The sequence below is a fragment of the Poecile atricapillus genome, chromosome 14 (genome assembly GCF_030490865.1).
Source record: "Poecile atricapillus isolate bPoeAtr1 chromosome 14, bPoeAtr1.hap1, whole genome shotgun sequence".
In the NCBI taxonomy this organism is placed as follows: Eukaryota; Metazoa; Chordata; class Aves; order Passeriformes; family Paridae; genus Poecile; species Poecile atricapillus.
In genome coordinates this window covers 3,112,926-3,135,800 of record NC_081262.1, presented here as the reverse complement: position 1 = coordinate 3,135,800, position 22,875 = coordinate 3,112,926, and the positions used below count along the sequence as shown (strand labels likewise).

Here is a 22,875-nt window from a genome sequence, read left to right as displayed (position 1 = left end):
CAGCTTTCTCTGAAGAATTAATAGCAAAGTATTAAATAAAATTACCCAATCAAGCCACTATTTCAGACAAGGTATGAGAAAGTGTCATCTGATAATGACAGCTGTTCATTAATGCTACAGGGGTCTATCAGATCAACAGCGAAGAAAATTCCTGAAACTGAAAGTGAGATTCTGAGAAAGCTTAGAACTACTGAAACCTTTCAGAAGCCAGAAATAGGAACATTAACTCTGGGGCTGTTATTCGGTTTCCTCATGTCTAATTCCCAACTACAAACTTCATTGCTGGAAGGACTTTGCCCTTCCAGTCTTCTTTGAACTTGCTTGAAAGTTTGGAGTTTTTTTAAATGGAATAATATACAGATTTCTCTGACCACCACCACTACACCTCCTGCAGAGCTTTGCAGTCACCAGCAGCACTGGGAGAGCCCTGGGGAGCCCAGACTGGAGACAGGAATGCTGCTCAAACCTCTGCCCATGGCTTCCATGCAGAACACACTGCAAGCAGAGCCCTCCCTGGACCTGGCAGCTCATGGATGGAGCAGAAATCAGACAAGAGATGGAAAAGGCTCGGTGCAGGCAATGAATGCCCAACATGGAAGTTTGGAAGCCTGGTGTTAAAAGCTTCTGGGAGAATCTTATACAGCTGAATTTTCAAAGAGCAGAAAAGATTTCCTTTGGGCAGTGAGAATGCCAAGCAAATTTTACCTCCAATTTAAGTTCTTGATCCAAAAGAAACAGAGAGGTATTCTCATCTCATTATCAGGAAATATTAACACTTTTTTATTAAGGGAAGAACGTTTAAAAAAAGATTTTTAGGGAAAATACTAGAAATATTTGGTCTCAAAAGACAGTTTCAAGTTTGTTAAAACCCTAAATGACTAGAACATCCCTAAAGCACCGGAGGCTCTGCAATCCTAACAGGTACCACCACATGGTTGTTTCATTTTATTTTAGCATTTCCTTTTCAACAGATCATGTTATTAGACAGATCACAACTCTGTACAACAACAAAGCAACCTTTCAAATCTTCCAAGCTGAGTTCTTAAGAGGATGAGGATAATTTTTCCTACTCTAGGTGCTCATTAAGTAATAAATACTTGATTGAAATTTGAAGAAATGTTCTGCTGTTTTTTGAAATCCAGCTGGAAGCAGAGTAACTTTAATTTGTAACTTTGTATTTTGGTTAACCTGCTCTCTGTCACATTGTATTTCAGTGTCCAAAGCTGTGCTTTCATAAGGGAAAGGAACATAAAACTAAAGCATTACACCAGTCCTGAACTTTCAAAAAACAGCATAATTTGATAACATTGTAAAACATTAGACATGCCTTTTAACCTACACTTCATTTTCATAAATTACTGCCAGTGAAACAAACTACTAAAGATCTTGGTTTTTTCTGTTTGAAGTTCATATTTTAAAAACAGAATAGTCTGAATAAGTGGAAAAACCTTTCTTAGGTGGAAATCCCTGAATTAAGTAAGGAGACAAAAATTAGGAGGGACCATCCACAAGATGAGTTTAATAAAACCGATAGATGTTCGTGGTTTCAGGGGGGTTTAAACTCAGTTTTTCCTGGGAAGAATTTGAATTAACAGGACTGTGATTTCCAGAGACTAAGAATGCACAATACAATGTGACACCTGCTCCAACAAACTCTTACCCATTTTTAACAGTTTCCACCCAAGTCTGGGATCAGCAAGGAGTTTCAGTGGCAGAACCACCTGCTGACAAACAGCATTAAGATCCACAGAGCTGTTACTGGTACCCTGAGGAGCAGCTCGGAATTGATTCCAAACACAGCCAGGTAGGGACTCCAGCAAAGCAAACCACTGTCAGCTCCTCCCTGGTGGGAAGGCAGCAAACAGGAGGTGGAAGGAAAGGAAGAATCAGGCAGATCCCTGAGTATCACACACTGAAAGACGTCATAAACTGCAATTCCTGGTTAATTATCTGAACACTGAGCCCAGTGACTTCTGTGGAACTTTAACCCATGGCTGACTGAAATCTCAAAAAACAACTGGTAAATATATGCAGAAGATTAAGCCTACACATTGTAGAGATTTTATCCTGCTTGTTTATTCAGCAAATGGAAACTGGCAGCTCCAAGCAAAGGACTCGGAAGGCTCAAAAACCCCAACTCCAGGATTGTTCCAGGCAGGTAAGGGAAGGCAGACACTCAGAAGACTTTTCTTTTTATATTTCTGAAACAGAACTCTGATCCCAAAATAGGTAGCTCAGAGGAAGATTACCAGGTAATTAAAAGTCAGCAAAGAAGATAAACCCAAGAACACTGGAGTCTGCAACCTGGTAAGAATGGTCATTTTCATGGGGAACTCCGAGCCATCACAGAGATGTGTATTTGGCTTAAAGTTTGTTAAATTTACTTTCCTAGAAGGAAGGAAAGCAAAGAGCAATCCAGTGTGAGTTGTTTCTTTTTCCACCTGCATGGAACGGGCATGGATGTGCATCACAGGGCTCCTCCACCTTCCTTCCAGTGCATCTCCACTCCACCAAAAGCTCACAGCTTCTCTCTGACAATCTGGGTTATGTTGTTCACTCCCATTTTGCATTCCTGCTCCCCTCCATCATTTCATCTCCTTTCTCTTCCTGCCACCATTTTCAGCAGCCCTGTTCCCTGCACTCCATCCCATAGTAGCTCCTTTCATCCCACCTTAGCCTCTGCAACTCACATCTTAGACTTCTGTTTCTGTGCTGCAATTTTGGGCAAATATTGCCTCTTTTGCCCAGCTCTTTGTGGTCACAGCTGCATGAATTCTGATGGAGTAGAGGACATTTTCTCATGAAAGGTGTTGTTCTGTTCCACCAGCTGCAGTGGGGGAGATAAAGGGGTGTATCCCAAGTGCAAGTTAAGGCTAGAGGTGCCTCAAGAAGGAACACGATTAATGCAGGACACCACCTTAAACACATTATTTCTGCTCTAAAACAGTTCTCAGAAATATGATAATGACACTCTCCTTTAATGGAAAAGAGGCATTTAATTTAATAATTCTTCTATCCCAGGAAGACAAGTAGATTCTGTTCCCTTTTTTATCACTATGGCAACTCTCTAAGATACTGGAATCTATTACCGAGTGTGGATAGGAAATAGGGTATTTCACTCTACTCTCATAAGCCAAGGAATGTACAAACTTCCAGGCTGAAAAAACCCCCCAGCACTTAAAACCTTTGTTCAGCTGCCTTGGACTACAGGAGTCATCACACTGCAGTGCTCTGAGCAGCAGCTGTGGGAGGTGCTTCTCCTGTTTTGCTTCTTAGTTCTCTTCAAAGCAGAACAGCAATTCCATTTCCTTTAGTTCTGGAGTTTCAGAGATTTTACAGAGGAAGCCTGTGACCAAACCTACAAACCTCACCTGAGGGTGCAGCTCAGAGGTGATGTGACACAAGTGAGTTCACTGATACAATCCTGAAGACATCTTTCAGAGCAGACTGGACCTCTACACTGTGTTTGTTTCTTCTGCTTTTAAAGCTTTTTCCCTCCCTTCTTTAGCAATGCTGACACATCACAGTACTCCTTCCTCTAGCCCAGCATCAAGGAGATGGGTTATGCTCCCTCTTGTTCCCCAAGTGTTCAGGCTGTAAATAAACTCTACCCTCCCCTCCTTTAAGTTTTTATCAACTGTCCCCTCACCTCCACCACCACAGCTCTCACTCCTGCAGTCCAGGGTACTCCATCACCACACTCCTCTGGAGCTCCCAGGATGTGCAAACCAACACAATGGGCTGCAAACCCCACTCCCTGTTACAAGCACATCGTTTCCTACTCCCTTTTCTTACCTTCCTCTCCACCACACTGGCAGAAACCTCACAACTGTATGCAGCAATGCTCCTTGCAATCCCTTTTCCTTTGGGAAATTCTGCTCTCCTCTGTTGCCCCCAGCCCACTTTTCACCCCAGGGTTTCCAAATTTAATTAAAGGTCTGGCAGGACAGACCAAGTTCAGCCTCAGTTTTCTTAGGAGGGAGAAATCACCTGCATTTGTAGGCATTGCCAAGGAACAGCACCCATCTCTGATAATGCTTCTGGGTTTGTATCTTATACCACCCAAACCAAAAACCCAAAGCAACAAACTTAGCTCCAAGTTAAATGTTGATTTTCATTAAATTTTGAAGCACTGACTCTGTACAAAAATGGAAGAAGGTTATTCTGGCCAAGCATTTAAAACCAAAACAATACCATGAGATTTGGACTGAGCCATCAACAGAAAAAATACTGAAAGGTTGATATGAGAATCAAAGAACTCAAAGCAGCATGGGCTCAGTGGAAAATAAGCCTGGCTGAAGTAATCTGATTATGATCCAATCCTATAAACTAAAAATAGTTATTGTTAATATTCAATTCAGTATCTGCTGGATTTTTCTGACTAAAAAACAGCCTGGAAAGAAAGGAAGCAAATGAGACAAGCTTGGCCAGACTTTGAAAGCCATGAATCTGCAAAATGCTTGAAGAAGAACAAATGTGAGCTCTCAATATGCCAACAGGAGGGATGTAAAGACAATTGGATCAGGGGAAAGTGCCATCGTTATGTGTCTGGAGTGATGGGAATGCTGCTGCAACAATGACCAACACGCTGTAGTAGCTCAGGAATGACAGGTAAAAATGACAGAATCCAGAGAGGCCTCAAGTAGGGTTCAAAGGACTAATGGACATGGCCAAAGACAGGCTAATTGCAATCTAATAGCCTAATTTATTTAGCTTACTATTTAAGCTTATTAATTTGCTTATCTTATTAAGGCAAGGACTGAAGTGATTCTAAAGTACTGGTTTTGGGAATAAAAAGGTGATAACAAATATTTTCTATTTAGCAAAGATATCAATAGGTAGGAGCTGAAGCTCTGTAGATTCAAAGCCAAAATCAGAATGGAAATGACTAAATACCACTGAAATCATTAAGATTATATTCATGTTTCATTTAAATAGTGTGTGCTTCTACTCATCAATAGGAGTTAGCTCACAAAAATCATAAGGCCTCTAATCAGAGGTATCCTGTTTTTGTACCACTGTCATTTTCATATGCTTTTGTCTTTATAAAATGGAACCTTATAATAGAAAGATAATTACAAATTCTCTTGTGCTTGTCCAGAGACAACACAGAAAAATGAGAAGAAAAAATTATCTCTGGAAACAAAAATAATCTGAGACCCTGACTAGAGACCATTAACCAAATCCAGGGACCAAAGTCCAGGAAGGCAGAGGTACAGAAGAGGAGCCAAGAAATTAATTAAAGTATTGCACCCTTCTCTACACCCCAGAACTGTTACTGAGCATGGCTGAGTGCAGCTCCAGGTGATGGCTCTTGAAAAGACATGAGATCACAGACAGGATGGACTGCAGCACAGAATTCCATCCACTCACTTAATCCTGCAGAAATTAAGTCGCCTCTTCAGACTGACATTGACTGCAGGATCACAAACCACTTATATTGTTAGTTAGGCATCCTAGGGAAACTGCACATCTCCCCCTCCCTCAGATCAATTTTTCTCTAATCACTTTGGAAATCACTGGTCAATTTGACCCATTTTTCTTAATGGCCTCACAGATAATTAAGTTCCCAAGATTGCTGAGCAGATAGATGGACAGGTAGATTATGACACAGTCATGGTTCTGGCCAGGACAGATTTATTTTTTGCAGTAGCTGGGAGGGGGCACATCCAGGACACAGGATATTCTGTACCACCTCCCATCACTGCTGAGGGCAGGGGAAAGGGAGTCTCTTCCAGGGAGAAGGGGTTTTTTTTGAGCATTTTGCATGTGAATCACTCACCTCCCTGTTTGTTTTCTTATCTCATTGCTGTTTCTTGCTCTTATCTCAACCCTTTTGATCTTTTCCTTTTGTGCCTCTCTCCCCTCTAGCCCACAGCAGGGGGAGGGGGTCAGGGGGAGTCTCAGTTGTGAGCACTAAATTGGGGAATACCATTCTTAAACCACAACAGCTTTATCTGGTACCCAGCGTGAGGCTCCAAGGGTTGAGATAACAACAGATCTGCCGAAGTGGGTTGGAAACAAATTTATCTGAGCATTTGCTGTATTAGATAGGGAGCCGCTGGTCACAGTGTTGCTTTGTCTGTTCATGTGGGTGTGGTACTTAACCTGTTTCTTTAAGTGCCCATCATTTTTCAGAGCAGGGAGCAGGATGGCTTTGTTGCTGTACTGTGGGGTATCAGTTTATGACATGATAACATCGAGAGCAATGAGGGTCATTTGGGATGAGTGTTCAGTGCTGCTCTCCTGCCCTCACCTCAGCACTACCTTTGGGAATCCATTAATAATCATACACAGTCTGTGGGGGGAAGAGGAGAGAATGATTTTCCACAGCTTTCCACCCCCATTTCGTCCTTCAGGCCTGTTACATGAGTTTTTGAGGATTTTTAATTTCCCTAGGACGTTAAGTACACAATCCACGTGGCGGAAATTTGCGTGGAGTGCGCCATGGCCACAAGCCAACTCACTGGCAATGATGTCAATGAAATGAGAATGGGGCTTCAGGTGACTCCTTAACTCTGACAATAGGAAAATCATCTTTTTTTCCTCCCTACCAACCTGTAGAAGGACTGACCAACACTGCACAGATCAAATTGAGCAAACTAGAAAGTAAAAGCCCCATGTGGACACCAGTACAGACCAGAATCTCTGCTACTGGGAGCAAGCTGCTGCCAGCTTGAGAGGGGACACACCACAAGGTTTTACCTGCATGGTCACAGAGAGGACATGAAGAAGAGGGACACAAATCCCACCTCTGCCCTGGCAGCTTGAGCATGAGAGTTGAGAGCAAGAACAACCACCACAGGAAATTCTTTGAGGATAAATGCCCCTCCTGTTTCCTGTGGGCACGTCCTCAGACAGAATGAAAGGCTGATGTTATTTCACATCCTCTTGAAGAGACCTCTGGTTCATATTTGCAAGAAGAGAGAAACGAGTACCATGATCAGAACTAGAGGGGCCCTGCCCTCAGCCAGGTGGAAAAAAGGGACTATTGGATCTCTTGGACTGTGTGGATCCATAGCCTAGCACATCAGATGCACAAGAATCCAAGGCTTTATTTAGTTGACACCAGTGCACAATGTCCCCTGATGCCACTGAGATCTGTGGGGCAGAATCCATCTCTATTTCTGGGGTGGCAGGGGGATCCCAACAGCTGATTGTACTGAAAGCTGAAGTAAGCATGACTGGGAATAAATGGAAAAACACTCCATTGTGACTGGCACAGAGGCCCCAGGTATCCTTGGCACAGACCACCTCAGGAGAGGGTATTTCAAGATCCCAAAAGGGAATCGTTGGGCTTTTAGAAGAGCTGCTATGGAGACAGAGAGAATTTGATAGCTGAATTCCTTGTTGGGTCTCTCAGGGGACCCTTCTGCTGTGAGACTGATGAGGGATGAAGAACAACAAGTACTGATCACTACCACAACAGTGCCCTGTTGGCAGCACGGCACCAGCCAGCCCTGTGGGACCCCATCCATGGGATGGGCTGTGGATTGGAGAGCTGGGAGTGCTCAGCAAGACCTGCTCACCCTTTAACAGCCCTACACAACCAGTGTGTCAGTCCAATGGAAAGTGCACACTGACAGTGGACTATGGTGGCCTGAATGAAGTCACACCATTACTGAGAGCTGCTGTGCTGGACATGTAGAAACCAGGAGTGGGAACACAGCTCCACTACTTGTCATGGGCTGATCCAGACTGCACCGGAAAAAGGTGAGGCTCCAGAACACTTCCAGCACATTGATGACATCACTGCCTGGGAGAACAGGGCAGAAGTTTTTGATAAAGGGGAGAAGAAAACCCAAATCCTCCAGAAGGCTGGTTTTACCATAAAGCAAAGTGGGGTCAAAGGGCCTCACTGTGGGTTTTTGGAGGATGCACATCCCAGAGTACTCAGATTGTCAGCTCTCTCCATCTTGTGACATGGAAGAAAAGTGTAGCTCTGAACAACAACAAACTTTGAACAGATCATACAAGAGGTTTTCAAGCAGTAGCCCCTGGGCCAGTCAGGACAGGACAGGATGTAAAAAACAGGCTCTACAGTCCAGGTGAATGGTCCTTCCTGGCCTGTCTGGTAAAAAGCACCTGAGGAGACTTGAAGACGTCTGGGGTTCTGGAGTTGGGGATACAAAGCATCCAAGGCCTGCTACACCCAAACTGAAAAAGAGATCCTGGCAGCCTATGAAGAGGTTCAAGCTGCTCCCAAAGTGACTGGCACTGAAGCACAGCTTCTACTGGAACCCTGACTACCAGGGCTGGGCTGGATGTTCAGAGGGAAAGTGCCTTTCACACATCATGCCACACGAGCTCCTGATGCAGTTTGCAATCAGCCAACAGCACACCAGCCCTCCTGACCCAGAAGATATCTAGGACTGATAGAACCCACAGCCACAGACTAAATGAACTGAACAGACATCTTGGAGGGACAGCCACTAACTATAGAAATGATAGCTGTGCTTGTGGGAGATGGAGATATATATATATATATATATATATATATACATAAATACAAATTACCTATACAAATAGATAAATATAAACACACCTAGTTGGAAGGTGTAGGAATTGGACACGAGTACACTGTATAGAATAAGAGGTAATGTCCTGGACAGGGTTAGTTTTTTTGCAGTAGCCAGGACAGGGCATGGTCAGGATACTGAGGTTATTCTGTACCACCTCATGCCATTGCCAAAAAAGAGGAATCTCTTCTGGGGAGAAGGGGTCCTCCTGGTTGAGTGAGCCAGCAGGAGGGAGTGGGGGGTAATGCTGTTCTGAGCATTTTGCATGTAAATCATTGCCTCTCTTATAGACTTTCGTTATTAATATCACTGCTGTTCCTGTTTCTTATCTCACTGCTGCTTCCAGTAAATTGTTCTTATCTCAGCCTGTGATCTCTGTCCTTTCTGCCTCCAATTCTCCTCTCCATCCCACTGCAGGGAAAGGGGGACTGAGTGAGTGGCAGCGCAGTTTGCTGAGTCTCAGTGGGAGCACTAAATTTGGGAATACCACCCCTAAACCACGACAGACTCGCAGATTGACATCTCCATGAAGGAAGGCACAGAGACCTCTGCCATCACCCACTGCATTTAGCAACAGAAACATTACCCAGGGCTCTTGAGGATCCACCATTGTCCTGTCAGCACCTCAGAGATTATCTGAGGACAGAGGAGGGAGCTGAAAGCTCGACAGGAAACAGTTTAGAAGACCCCCGTGGTGGGGGTGCTGTAAAGAGCTGCAGCTTCAACAGTGACAGTGTGAGGACACACAGCCAACCTACTGGGTGTGCTACTCTGATCTGTTCTGACAATAAAAAAACAGGAAGGTCAGAACCACCTTTTTTTCTCACCAAACTCTTCCCACACCTCTGAACCTGACAAAACAGCTGTAGGAGGAAATCACAAAGTGAGCCTTTTAGTGAGCCACCACTATCCCTGTATTATTCTGGACTTAGTCTATGGTATAAAAGCTAAAAACCAATTTAAGTCCCAGATTAATAATTTAAATTATTTCAGAGAACAGAACATGCCTGTCATAATTAAAGATGAGAGAGAGCAGAGGCATCCTAGATCTGATCTGTTTTGATAAGAGGCCAGATCTTCACAAACTAACAGCAGTGTTGAAGAGTTGCATACGTGAGAGCTTGGCTGTTCAACTGTGTAAATTGCTCTAGTAAAACACATCTGCCACTCACTACTGCTTTCTTCTAAATCCCTGGATTTGCAAGGAAGGATGTTCTCCCTACTTCCTCCTGCTGCACCATTGGTGTGTGATACAAAATGCTAAAGGCTGAGGAGACAGTAACTATTTCCACCCTTCAAGAGCTGCTGTAAACTCTGATGCAGTTTTCTGAATGTCTGGGCTGGAACTTTAGGGTTCCACTTCACCAACAGCCTTAGGCTGAGAGCAGCTGTGCACAAACACTCCAACCTTTACAGAGCCACAGCTACTCAGCATCTCCCATGCTTCACCTAAAATCCCCAATTACACCACTGAGATGTTAGGGACACTTTTCTTTTCTCTCTCTCTTGTTTTTATTTTAGAAAATAGAGCAAGCTGGCACAAAATGGGAATTCTGTGTTGCCCACTATGATCTACAGATCCAAGCAGTATCCTTTGGGTTCAGCATGAAGAGAATGACTGGGTACAGACCCAGTACCATGCTCCTGCCTCCAGGCAGTTGCTACATGGGGATGACTCAGAATTTCCGGCCATGCCATCCCAAGCCCTTTACTTCCTTCTTTTATGGGCCTCACCAAAATCAGCCACTTCATATTCCATTATTAGATTAAGTCTTCAAATCCCTTGCCATCAAATTACCACACCTACCTCAAATCTCGGCTTTCAACACACGAGTTGGTTACAACACTCAGCATTTTGTTCCCTTTTTCTCTCTTCCCATCCACTGAAATGTTTTTACAAGCAGCACGTCACCTTGCTTGGCTTAAATAGCTTTAACTTTCTTCCTCTGGATCTTTATTCTCTCTTTCAAGACAAAGAAATCAAACAGTTGGGTGTCTCAGATGCTCAGAAGTTACAAACTGAAGTCTACAAAGTAGTCTGAATGAAGGAGTCACTCTGCTCTAGGTAATGGAAGACCTAAGAAATTCAGACTGACAGGCAATTCAGCTGCTTTTAATGCTGTTAGTGACAGTGAAAGAGGACAGGGCTGCTCTCATAACGCTTACTTGTGCTTCCCAGAGAGGTAACACACAGAGACAGGGACCTGTGCCTTGCCATCTGCACGCTTCACCAGTGGATCCCAGGTGAGCAGAACACACACGAGCTCCAGAGCTGCTATAATTTGGCATCAATCCTCTGCAGTTAATCCCTCCTCAGCCCCTGTGTGCTGCTGCCACGACTCCCAGCAGTGCTTTGCTCACAGACTCGGTACCAAAGAGCAGTTTCCAGCAGGCACAGGCTGAGGACTTTGCTCTTTGGACTCTTATCTCCCTCTGGAATGAGGCCCAAAGCTCCAGCACGAAGCAAGGTCCACCTCACCGATTCCGGCTCCCGGAGAAGCGCAAAAGACAGGTCCATTCCATTAGGAATTCATGTTCATTTGTGAAGGGGAAAGACAGGCTTTCTTTACTACACTGGCATCATCTTGCATCTGTTTACTGACAAAAAAAAAAAACTAAGTCTCTACTAATTGCTATTTCATCCTATAGTAATGTGTTCCAAAAGAAAGTCACCATGGCGTTTGGAATGTATATGCCAGAGGGACAGATGGAGAGGCAAGGAAAAGATTAATCATTTTATGGCAGAAAGCCAGTGGTGTTACCAAAAAAAAAAGAAAAAAAAAAGTGAATTCAGTCTCAGTGCAGGAAAGGTGGCAATGATGTTATCTGAGCTGAGGTGAGAGCGCTCACCTAAACCAACCTGCAGGTTTGGCAGTGTGACAAAACATTCAGTTAAAAATACTCACTTTTAAGTCAGTAACAAGAAAGCCTTAAAATGTAACATTTCAAGAATCAGTTTTGAGAATTAAATCATGATCTGGCTACCACTGTTCAGAGGAAGCCAAGCTCCAAGTCTCCCATCACTTTAAGCTAATTGCTATAACCAAGGCCCACCACAACAGATTCATGAAGCAATTAGTGTCTTGTTCTTCAGCAGTAAATTAACTCAAATTAAAATACTCAAATGTCCAGGAATAACTGTAATTTACTTCGTCCTTTATTACTAAAATTTGGTAAAACGAGAAATAAAATTTTAAAAATCCCATTAAAAAGAAGTCAGGTGTTTTATTACCAATTGTAATTAGATGTGAAATTCTCTTCCAAGTATTTCACAGAGGCCAAAGAACTTCAATATTCCAAGGCCTTAAAAAAAATGAACCCATGTTTCCCCACAATTACTGAAAGACAAAATTTCATGGGAAAACCCTTCTTTACAAATGACTGGATATATTGAGAACAGATCCTTAATACATTTAACTAGAAATCAACTTTTCCCAGGAAAAGAAAATCCAATGATCATATGCTTACACTGTATACATGCCTGAAGAAAGAAAATGTCTCCAAAATTCTGCACAAGCCTGAGTACAAACACAAGGGAATCTACTAAAATTTCTGCACTCTGCATCACAGTTGTACTTAAGAATCAAAATAAAGCTTGGAAGGTTTACTTTCTAATGAGTGTCACCTCTGCAAACAACAACTTCAAAGCTCTAATGGATAATTAGCCACAATTGATCAATGCATTCCAATTGCTGCAAGAGTTTTTGTAAGTGCCAAGCAGAGCAAGTGGCTTTCTTCAGATAAACAAGAATTATTCTTAGTATATAAGAACAGAAACTTAACCAGAACCACACAATTAACTGTAGATGTTTCAAAGGTTTGTTTCATAAAAAAAAAAAAAAAAAAAAAAAAAAATCTAGTTTGGACATGAAGAATAACTCAATCACACTTAAAAAGAGAATTCTGAAAGGCTGAAATTCAGTGAAGACACGCCTCAACAGATACTCAATTGTATATTCACAGGCCAACATTTTTATGAGTTAATTCCAGGAGGAGCTTCACTGTGTACTAAAACACATTTATGGCCACACCAAAACACAGTTTCCTAACATAGGTTCCCAACTGAGTATTCCCCTCTTCCCCCAGTTCCCGCACTTCATCATCATTAAGCTGAATTAAAGTTTAGGAACAGTAGTGATAGACAAGGGGCAATGTCTTCAAACTGAAAGAGGGGAAATTTACATTGGATAGGAGAAAGAAGCTCTCCCCTGGGAGGGTGGGCAGGCCCTGGCACAGGGTGCCCAGAGAAGCTGTGGCTGCCCCTGGATCTCTGGAAGTGTCCAAGGCCAGGCTGGATGGGGCTTGGAGCAGTCTGGGATAGGGGAAGGTGTCTCTGCCATGGCTGGGGTGGCACTGGATAAACTTTAAGGTCCTTCCAACCCAAACCATTCCATGATTCTGTACTATGATTCTGTAAATGCAGATTTCTATCTCAAATTCAACCCAAAGTCTGTGCTCCTTCCTCTATTTCCTGTACTGTGGATATCAGCCTTTCAGACTGTAGCCAACAGGTCCCAAAAGAATTGCCAGCTGTGGCTGCCAGCACCTCAGCAGTTTGGAAGTGCCTATAGTTGGCCAGAGACAGCCAAGGAAAGGGAGAGCACGTCATGCTCCAAAAATTTAGTATTTTAAGGAATACGCTGTTTTGGTAAGAGAAAACAGTAGCACTATTTAAGAGATTCTTTCCCCATTTATCTCCCAGAAGCTGGCAAGGATACATTATCAGGCAGCTCATGGAATGTGATATTCCACAGAGGTGGCAGAAAAGACAACAGTAGCTCTGAGGAGGGACAGCAACAGGAAAAGTATCTCCAAAATATAATGAAAAGAGATATTCTGTGTCCTTCCTTTACAGTGTATATTCTCCTTGACAGACATGAATCCTAAAGGAAAAGGGCAAACACTGAGGGGAAAGGTTGTGACTCTAAAAGTAACTATAATTTTTCCTTGCAGACCAGGGAGAAAAATCAAATAGACAAGAAACAAACTCACACTACAGGTTACATTAAATACATTAAAAGAAACAAAAATCAATATTGCCTACTCCAAACTACTTAGCACAAATATCACAGCCTGACATTAACTATGGAGAAATGTAACTATAAATAATTTACACTGTTAAAATAATTTTTAAATAACTTTAAGAGCAAAATGTATTTGTTTTGAAACACCACAGCGATTTCAAGTGCTACTGTGACATTTCCAGTCCTTCTATAAAACATGCTCTCCTTGAAGATTTAACAATACCCGTGAACCTATTGAGACAATTCCGACCAGGCTTTTAAACAAAGCAAGATCTAATGGTTGTCTTTAAACAGGATTAAAACTGAACAGTTTAACAAACCAGGCCTGTACATGCTTTCCTCCCTGACAGCAGCTGCACAGAGGATGATCCAGAAATGCTTTTTAACCCAAGATGCCCCATATCAGACTAAGAGAGCCACCACAGTTTGTTCCAAGAGATAAATCTCATCTTCAACTGGTGGTGTTCCAACACTTGTCCATTACCAGGGTACAAAGATCCTCCCGTCCGAAAGGCAGTTATTTAATTAAGTCAATTTGCCAAAAGCTTCAAAGGGCACTTGTTTTGTTTCCAAAATTCCCCTGACAAGCAGAGCAGCCACGCAGCCAGGACAGCATTGTGCTGCAGTCACTCTGAGAGCACAAATCCTTTCCATCCAAAACAGCAGCAGAGTGCTAAAAAATCTATTTACCACTCTCTTCAAAAAACCCATTTCATTTCTTTTGGCAAGGACAGTCCTATATTTAACATGTTGTATTTTCATTATGATCCATTCTAAAACAAAGGCACTGTTGAACCCTTTTTAGGGCACAGGACACTGTTATTTCCCAAACCTAAATAAGATTTTGTACATGGGTACCAAAGAACATGTCCATCACCTTGGGATCTGAGAATCTTCAGAACATGTAAGCACAGACATTTCCAGTTCCTACTTATAGGTAGTTTTTGTAGCACCAGGAGTTCAAAAATCATCTCAAGTCCTTATTCATCTAAATCTCAATTCTGCAAAGTATTCTTGGCTTTAGAATTAAAGCCATTGCTCAGATTACACACAAACAGTTAAAACACAAGCAAGCTTAGTGTGCCATTTCACAGTCACAGTAATTTCTGGAGTAAATAAAAATACTCTTTACTGTAATAGCAAGAAGGAGGAGGATGAGGAGGAGAAATAAGCACGTACTATTTACAGCCCATGGACACAGTTACAGCAAACTGATGCCACACACAAATGGACTTCAGCTTCCAAACAAAAACCAACAGGAATTTCCTCCAAACATTCACAAGAAGAAAGGAAAATGTCATTATATCCTCTCATTCCTTATACTCAGCCTTGCAGAGTAAACTAGCAATTGTGCCAGTAAGAATTCAGAATTATTTTCTGACATATGGAGGGAAAATGTGTATTGAAACACCTTTTCTAGTTTAAATGTTAATCAAGGTAAAGAATAATCTTCCCACTAAAAAGTAGATTTGGGGATGCTTTGTGTAGTAGCCTCTTGTACTGGAATTTTAACCCCCTATGGAAAAGAGTGAATTTCAAAATTCCAAAGTGCAACTTTCCAACACAATCTTATTTTTTGCCTGATGGTTGAAGTGTCCTGTTTTCCTGCAACAAAGTGCTTTCCACTTGTGGAAGCTGCAAAAGGAGAATCACCTCCTCTCACTGCTTCCACTCCTGATCCATTTCTCAAGGAAGGCTGACACAGTTTATCAGGCTCTATGTAATCTTCCAAGTTTTCTGCACCGCCTCTTTTCTAAAGAAACAGACCACCAGCATTTCATTTCCAGACCATAACATTGCCTGCTTTGACACATTTCTGCACGTCCTTCCAATTACAGGATTCCCAATATAATCACAGCTCACTGTCAAGCACATATATTAAGTTTATCTTTTAAGTAAGGGCAAGTTTTGAGACCTGCTAAAAGGTCTTTTAATCAGAAAGGCTCCTGTGAAATCACATCTACATGCATGATTAGAGTCTATTAAGAAAATTACTGTGACAAAGACATTTCCTTCTGATTGAAGGAATGAGGCATTTCGTAACTTCTACACACCAACGTTTCACTTGGCAGGTTTTCCTCCCTCCCAACATCTGAGTCATTTTTTACCTGGCTATTAAAAAACCCAAACTACAAACAGCAGCAGGAAGATATGTGAAAGCAGTCTGAAAACCAGATAGACGTCATCTCAGTTACATCTATCAGTAAGGACCTGGGAGTTTGTGTCATTTTGACTAACCTGAAACAACACTGTAAATCTTGCTTTTGATCAATGGCTTCCAAAGGAACTGGTGGATCTGTTAGCTTCACTCCCAAAACCTTCTTTCAGATAAATTTCTTAGAAATAAACCCCACTCTAACAACAAAAACCAAAGCATTACAAGACTCTAACTAATATAATTGATGGTTAGTGACAAAAAGCTTAATGTTCGTGGTGTATTATCACAGTAGAAGATAATGGCACAATTCTGCTCTGAAGAGATCCAGTAACACTTAATTTTTGTCAGCTGGCTGATAAGCCAGTGCAAGTGCACAGAGAGGCTTTTGGGTGTGAAGCAGGAGGAGAGGAAACTGAGCTGTGTCCCCACCAAGGCCAAGTGCTCTGTTTCTCGCAGCCCTGGAGCCAAACTGAACCTTGACACCTGCATAAGCCCCAGCCAAGTGACTATCGCTGCAGAGATCTTCAATGACATTGCACAACTGCAAACAAGACTTAACTCATGTACTAGAAACAGGAAACAACTCAATTTCAGGTGCCAGGAGTAAGAGTTGTGGGAAGTACGCTTTTTAAGTCACTAAATCTCTTTGACATATCAGCAAACTCATCTGTGGAGCACCACTTTCCACGGTCATGTTTCAAAACAAAACTGCCTCGGAGACTTTCATTTTACTACGAGTCAGTGAGTTTTGCTATGATGTGTTTCTCTGTATTTATAGCCTTCTTCTGTTTTATTATTACAAAAACACATATGTCTCTCTGCAGTAAAAATGCTGTTTCAGTGCTCCTTATTCATCAGAGAATGGAGAAGCTATGGTCAAGTCTGTAATGTTATTAGGAGTCCCCCAGAACTGGGAACCAGCAGTGTCTGGGATATGATTTGGACTGGCTACTGGTGTTTGCCAGAGGCATGGTCTGCTAGGAGACAGGCAGCTTGGCAGCCGAGCACGGACAACTCCGTGGATGAGAAGCAAATTAACTGCAAGTCATGTTAAAACAATTCAGGCAGAATTCAGACAGATTGAGAGCCACCACAGAAACAAACAGCACCAGCAGTTTGCTAAAACACACAGAACTGCAAAGGAATGAGAACATCTTCAGCTGACTTAATTCACAATCAGCAAGCATATCTAAATCTGGTACTCAGCAAGAGCAACTGGGGGATCTGTTTAAATAAATAGTTGGCTTAATTTTTTTCTCATCACTAATTTTCCTTACCACAGTTGCCTCACAACACCGAGACAACTAACGTAACCACATACACTATGTAAGTCTTGCTCTTTAACACAGCTCATTATTGTATTTCATCTACTCAGGATTAATTTCCAACATCAAAATACCACTCAGTGAACAGCACAGGGAGCAAAACTGTGAATGTGCTTGTCCAAGGCACATGTATTAGACAGACACCCTGCCTGGAAACAACAATGACAGAATTCACTTCTTTTATAGCTCAACATTAAAAAGCCCCGAGACAACGGGTTATTCTCTTGGTAAAAATAAAAAATGCTCCTACTGGTTTCTGAAGTTCACTTCTGGGAAGAGATCCTCCTCCTCTTTAATCTGAACCTACTCTTGCTGCAGCAAACACTGCCATGTCGCTATTCCGACTGAAATAAAGTTGAAAACATGCACTGTCCAAACAAATTAGGCCAATACCATTTAGAGGAAAAAACTGTTCTGCACTCATAGGCAAAAATCCAGCAGAACAGATCAAGTTTTGCACAGTTAGTGATTGTTTTGAGTCTGTTCAGGTTTTGATGCCAATCCCACTGCTGGTACCAACTTCCAGTGGGGCTTAAATACATACACAGAAGTGAGGAAAACTCATCACTTGCACACAGCACTTGGTTCTCTGTATATGAACTCCCTGTTACCTCCTGGAATGCTGAACTGGAAGATCTCCCAGCCAGATCAGCTTTTCTATCAGTTTCTTCTTGCACACAGGTTCTATTTTATATCAATATAAGTAATTTCTTTCAGAGTTTTCAAAATAGGTAGACTGAAATTACTCAAAATCCTCAATCTTCAAAAAGGCATCCCAAAAATCCCCCAAATAACCATAAATGTTGTAAACCCCATAACAAGGTATGAAAATAAGCCACTGTTTTCTCTTCATCTCTTTATGGATTCAATCTGATCAAACAATTTAATCTTTTTCTGAGGCATACAAAGACCAATAATGTTTGATAAAACTGTGCCTGCCTTTCAGAAGGAAAGCTGAACTTGGGGTAGGTTTAATGGTTCTATAAAGAAAAATATTTTGAAAGGATTTTAAGCTGCAGTGAAGATACATCAAGCTGCATCTTCACTGCAGCTTAACAGCAATACCTTCTGCAGATTATCAACCATGTACAACTCCAGATTTTTTCCTTAATTTCTGCTGCTGGGTACCAGAATGTCCTTGTTGGAGTGATAGGACTCTGAAGCTACTGAAGAAAAGGTGATTCCTTTTACAGAATTGTGTGAGATGGCATTATAGCTTGGAAACACATGGAAAAGAAAACACTCAAGAGTCCTCTCATCTGAATGGGACTTTACAACTTCTTAAGGGAAAGAGCAGAAGCACCAGTTAGAGGAATCACTGTCCAAAACTCTTAACACGGGGCAAAAAAGAAGCCTGAGAACCATACAAAACAAATGGGAGCTTCCCAACATCTTCTAACCTTCCACAGGCTTTGACAGCTGTACTGGGACATGGGGAATGCATCTCAGCAAGAGACTCTCTAACAACTCATTGACAGAAACACAGCTTCAAGCCCTTGCCAGCCACAAAGAACAGGAAGGTTTCATCTCCTTCACCTGGAAAAGATGAGCTCCCACAGCTCAGGAGAGCGTTAGGCACGAGCACATCTCCAATGAAGTGCTCATTCCTATGGAAGCACTGACCATCTGCTGAGCTTTGCTAATGCTTATCACATCCAACAATCTTAAAAAAACACCTCTAACAAGATGTTCTAAATGGTCTGAACACAATTTCTGGACTTAATGGACTTGACAAAAAACATAATACAACACAAAAGGGCAATTCATTACTGCTGGAAATGACTGTGACAAGATGATCTATTCCTCTACTCCCATCGAGCAATAATTGTTCAAAGACAAATCCTTTCCTCTTTAAAGCTGTCCTCCCTAAGGAACTTCAACCCAGTCCTTGTAGCATTTTCCAAGAAAACAGGGCCACAATGCCACAATTGCAAGCAAAATTGTTACAGTAAAGGATGCTGGCAAGGAAGGCAGCAGAGATATACACAGTATCACAGAAAAGTTTCCTCAGAGGTTTCCAGGTATCTCAGCAAGTCAAAATCACCAATCTTTGGGAGGATCATGTGAAATCTATGATATCTTTGCTCACATCTCTATAGATTGAGGAAGTATTCTACTTTAATCTCTCCCTGCCAATGTAATGTTCTTTTGTCTCAATATCAGCACCCTCTTGACCTCTAGCACTGGGAATTAGTTAATTTCCACTCCTCCTTGAACAGGTTAGGGGTAAGGTTTATCCCCACCTTTGGCTCATGCAAGCACAGAACATGAGCTTCAGTCACCCTGCTCAGTTCTGCCTTAAAATAGCAAGTCCAGGCCAAAATTAACAATCATGGCTGATGATGATCAAGATGAAATGAATCCTCACAATTTCTGAGATCAGGTGAAGGGATCAGATTCTGGATATTTTTCCTTCTTTTTCTCTTAATAGAAAGAATGCTTATATAAACACACCACAAGAAATAAAACCAGAAAAAGAAATGGATTGATTAGTCACATACTAAAAAAGGATTAGAACCAACCACCACAGAAGCAAGGTCTTGCCCAACAAAACTGGCCTCAAACCATAAAGGGTCATGAGTTCCTCACAGTGCATATAAACACACTGAACTGAGAAAAATGGGCTACTGAGCTGTACTTGAAAAAGGTTAGTCAGAGATGCACATCACTTATTTTAATGTAATTAGAAGATACTGCTTTAAAATGTTATTTTAGGTATTTTTTCTGCATTTGTATTTCACAGCTCCTTCCTTCCCTTAGGATACTGCTACAGTCATCAGCTAGAGAATTTCCTTCCAGCCTTGATACAGTTCTTCAAGCAGGATGGCAGCTACATTTTAAACCTTTGAGTCAAGTTGGGCACCTTCACTATTAGGTAGATCAGCTGCCTCATCACTTTTATTGCAGCTCTTTAAATGTTTTAAGCTGTACACATTAAGTGGTAAACACCAGGGATTCGGGAGGCAAAAAAACAAACTAACCCACATTTTCCTTCAACAGAAATTTCAGTTTCAGAAGAACAGACAAACTCACTGAAGTGTTTCTTTACTTTTCTTAAAAGCTTTCCTGGAGCATCAATAAGAAAAAGCTAACACACAATCATAGCTGATAATCCTATTAGGAAAATAAACTGGGGGATGGGGAGAGACTGGAAAAGGATACCAATCCTCAAATGGCCACTAAGGAAAATGGCAAAAATAGAGAATACTGTTGCTTGGCACAAGAAAATTCAGGAAGCAAGTATGTGCTCCAAAATGGAAACACAAAATCTTTGTGTAAAACACTGAGCTCACCTGCTCTCTTTACTAAGAGAAAAATAAGATGTATATAAAGTAAAATTTTTTTAAAGAAACACAATGCTTTTAAGCTTCTTATCTTATTCAACAAGATATGGAGCCCTGGAAAACACCAGTTTTCCTGTTTTACTTGGCCAAGTTTTTAAAATTATTTTCTTTTAAGTGCACCTTCAAAGAAGCACCATTTTATCACTTAGACTCTGTCATAAAACAGTCCTTTCACTATTCTTTTCCAATGTATTCCTTGCTCAAACCAACTTTACTTTTCTTCTTGCATGTCTGTAAACTGAGGCAGCCTGGGTCCCTTTCCCAGGCTGGTGAATCCATTTAGGCTAAAGCCTGAAGTCCTTGAAATCAGGAATTTGTCTGAGATCTGGCCTGTTCTTTACCAGAGGTGGGTTTAAAATAAATCAAGACCTCACAGAACCTCCCCCACCAGGCTCACACAGACTCTGTCAGCAAGTCCTTTGCTATGGGGTAATTCTACTTCAGTTGGTTCACATAGAAAAATCAGTAGTTTCACATAAAACCGAGTAGTGACTAGGAAAAATCTACTCCCAAAAACTTAGGTATCTGTAAGTTCACAGAAATAAGTCAGATAAATAGAATTCCTCACTGTTGCCACAAATTTCAAAGGAAAACAAAAGAAAGATAAGCTGACTCTTTTAGTGCAGACCAATCAGCTTCCACAAAACAAAATTAGCTGTCTCCAGCCTCCAAAACAGTTATGTCAACTTTCAGATGCTCTGACCTTCACTCATAACACAAGTATTTCTTTTTTAAGTAGAAGCATCTCTTCACTGCAGAGAGAATGCTTTTTATGGTTTTTATTTAAAAAAATTAAAATTAACTATACAGCACTCCACAATGATGTGAGCACCTCTTCAGAGTACAGGACACACACTTTCATGTCAGACAATGAGATTTTTCCACAATTACTAACATATCAATGAATTAACATTTACATGTGAATAAACTACAGTGACAACAGCTACCGATGTAGGAATAGATAAAATATCAGAGATAAAAAATGACCTTTTTCTACATATCAGAACATGGTGGGTTTGCCATCAAAATTTCATGAAGGAACTGTACCAAAACAACCCAGACAAGAGATAAGGCACATGGTAGGAGGAGCAGCAGTCGAAACACTGCTCTAAGCTCACACCTGGAAAACAAAGAACTAAAAAGCAGTAACTGGATCAAACAGGGAACCAGAGCAGTGCCCTGTGACAGAGGCAGGTACTTGCACGTATATATTCCCTGCCCTGATCCACAGTGGACACCAACTTAGGCTCTTGCCCTTCCCTTTCACAGATTGCATTAGCTTGGCAATCTATGTGAAATTTGATGTTTCCAGATCAGTTCCTTCATATTTAAAAAACATGCACTGCACAGCTGCTGACAGTGGTCCTTGACAAGAAGAGCAATTGCTACACCTCTCCCTTCAATCTCCAAGTGTTCACATTGCTTTAGAAGATGGCGTTGTCTGGCAGCTAAATTGAGATCCTGCACATGAGAAATCATCTGCTTCCTTTCTGCAGGATCATGCTACTCTTTTCTAATTCACCCTGCTAAGATCCTCTCCAACTTTTAGCTTCGAGGATGTCTTTTTCAACAAGTGCTTTCATTTTTCATTACATGAGAAGTACTGCTTCAATTATCTCCTTTTCACACTATCACTGGTGACTGAAATGGGTAACTACAGACTCAGGAAAGCAAATCCTTTAGTTCTGTCCCAGAAAAGGATCTACTGTGTTTCCTAAACACCTGTATGGAGAAAAGCAAGTGCAATAAATAGAATACAGTAAATGGCATGTACATACTTTAGTAATTGCTCCTGTCTGTGCTGTGTTCAGCCCGGTGTGCCCAGCCATCTGTGGAGATACTTGGGTTAAAGTCTCTGCCAGCACACTGCCTGCATTCCCCTGCATGGCAGGGGCAGAATATTGCATTCCTGCTCCCCTTCCTCTTCCAGCTGCCCCAAGAGATCCATTCATTACCTGCCCTTGTCCTTGCTGAGGCTGATTCATTAAACTGTGACCAGAATTACTGTTGAGAAGGCTCTGGTGTGTCTGACTGAAATTAGTATTCATACATATCCCAGGTCCAGTCTGTGATGTTGCAGGGCTGCTCGTCACCATTCCCACTTGTTTTTGTGCTTGAGAGTTCAGAGTTTGGGATGCAGGTGTGGTAGGTCCAGAGGTGCTGGCTGCTTGCTTGGCCAGGCCTGGAGCAGAGGAGTCTCCTGGGTTCAGCGGGCTCTTACCCATCGCACCCAGATTCCCGATGTTCGCGCTGTTCGGCTGCCCTTGGACCTGACCACCAACTCCCTGCTGCACGGGGCTGCTCGAGTTCACATTGCCAATTCCTGGGTTTAAGGAAGAGCCGCTGCTTCCCCTCAGAAGTTCAGAAAGTTGTTTGTGTTTGGAAGCTGCATCTGGAACGAGGTTCCCACTGCTGTTTAAAAGGCCCAACTCGCCATTGGGGATCAGCTCATCAGGAAGATCATTTTCCAAGTCAAACAAAGATCCGAAATCTACAAGTTAAAAC

General features: G+C 41.9%; 1 protein-coding gene across 6 annotated transcripts in view; it reads right to left on the bottom strand.

The window, feature by feature from the left end:
* The window catches only part of CREBBP (CREB binding protein), a 95,213-nt gene that overhangs the window by 58,475 nt on the left and 13,863 nt on the right, over window positions 1–22,875 (bottom strand). For 4 of the 6 annotated variants that reach the window (XM_058849269.1, XM_058849270.1, XM_058849271.1 and 1 more), the window contains exon 2: window positions 22,149–22,861. The exons of 1 other annotated variant lie outside the window; for it this stretch is intronic. In XM_058849269.1, coding sequence (XP_058705252.1) covers window positions 22,149–22,861 — 713 coding nt within the window. The remainder of the gene's footprint in view (window positions 1–22,148; window positions 22,862–22,875) is intronic. One more of the 6 variants, XM_058849272.1, reaches the window with a different exon arrangement.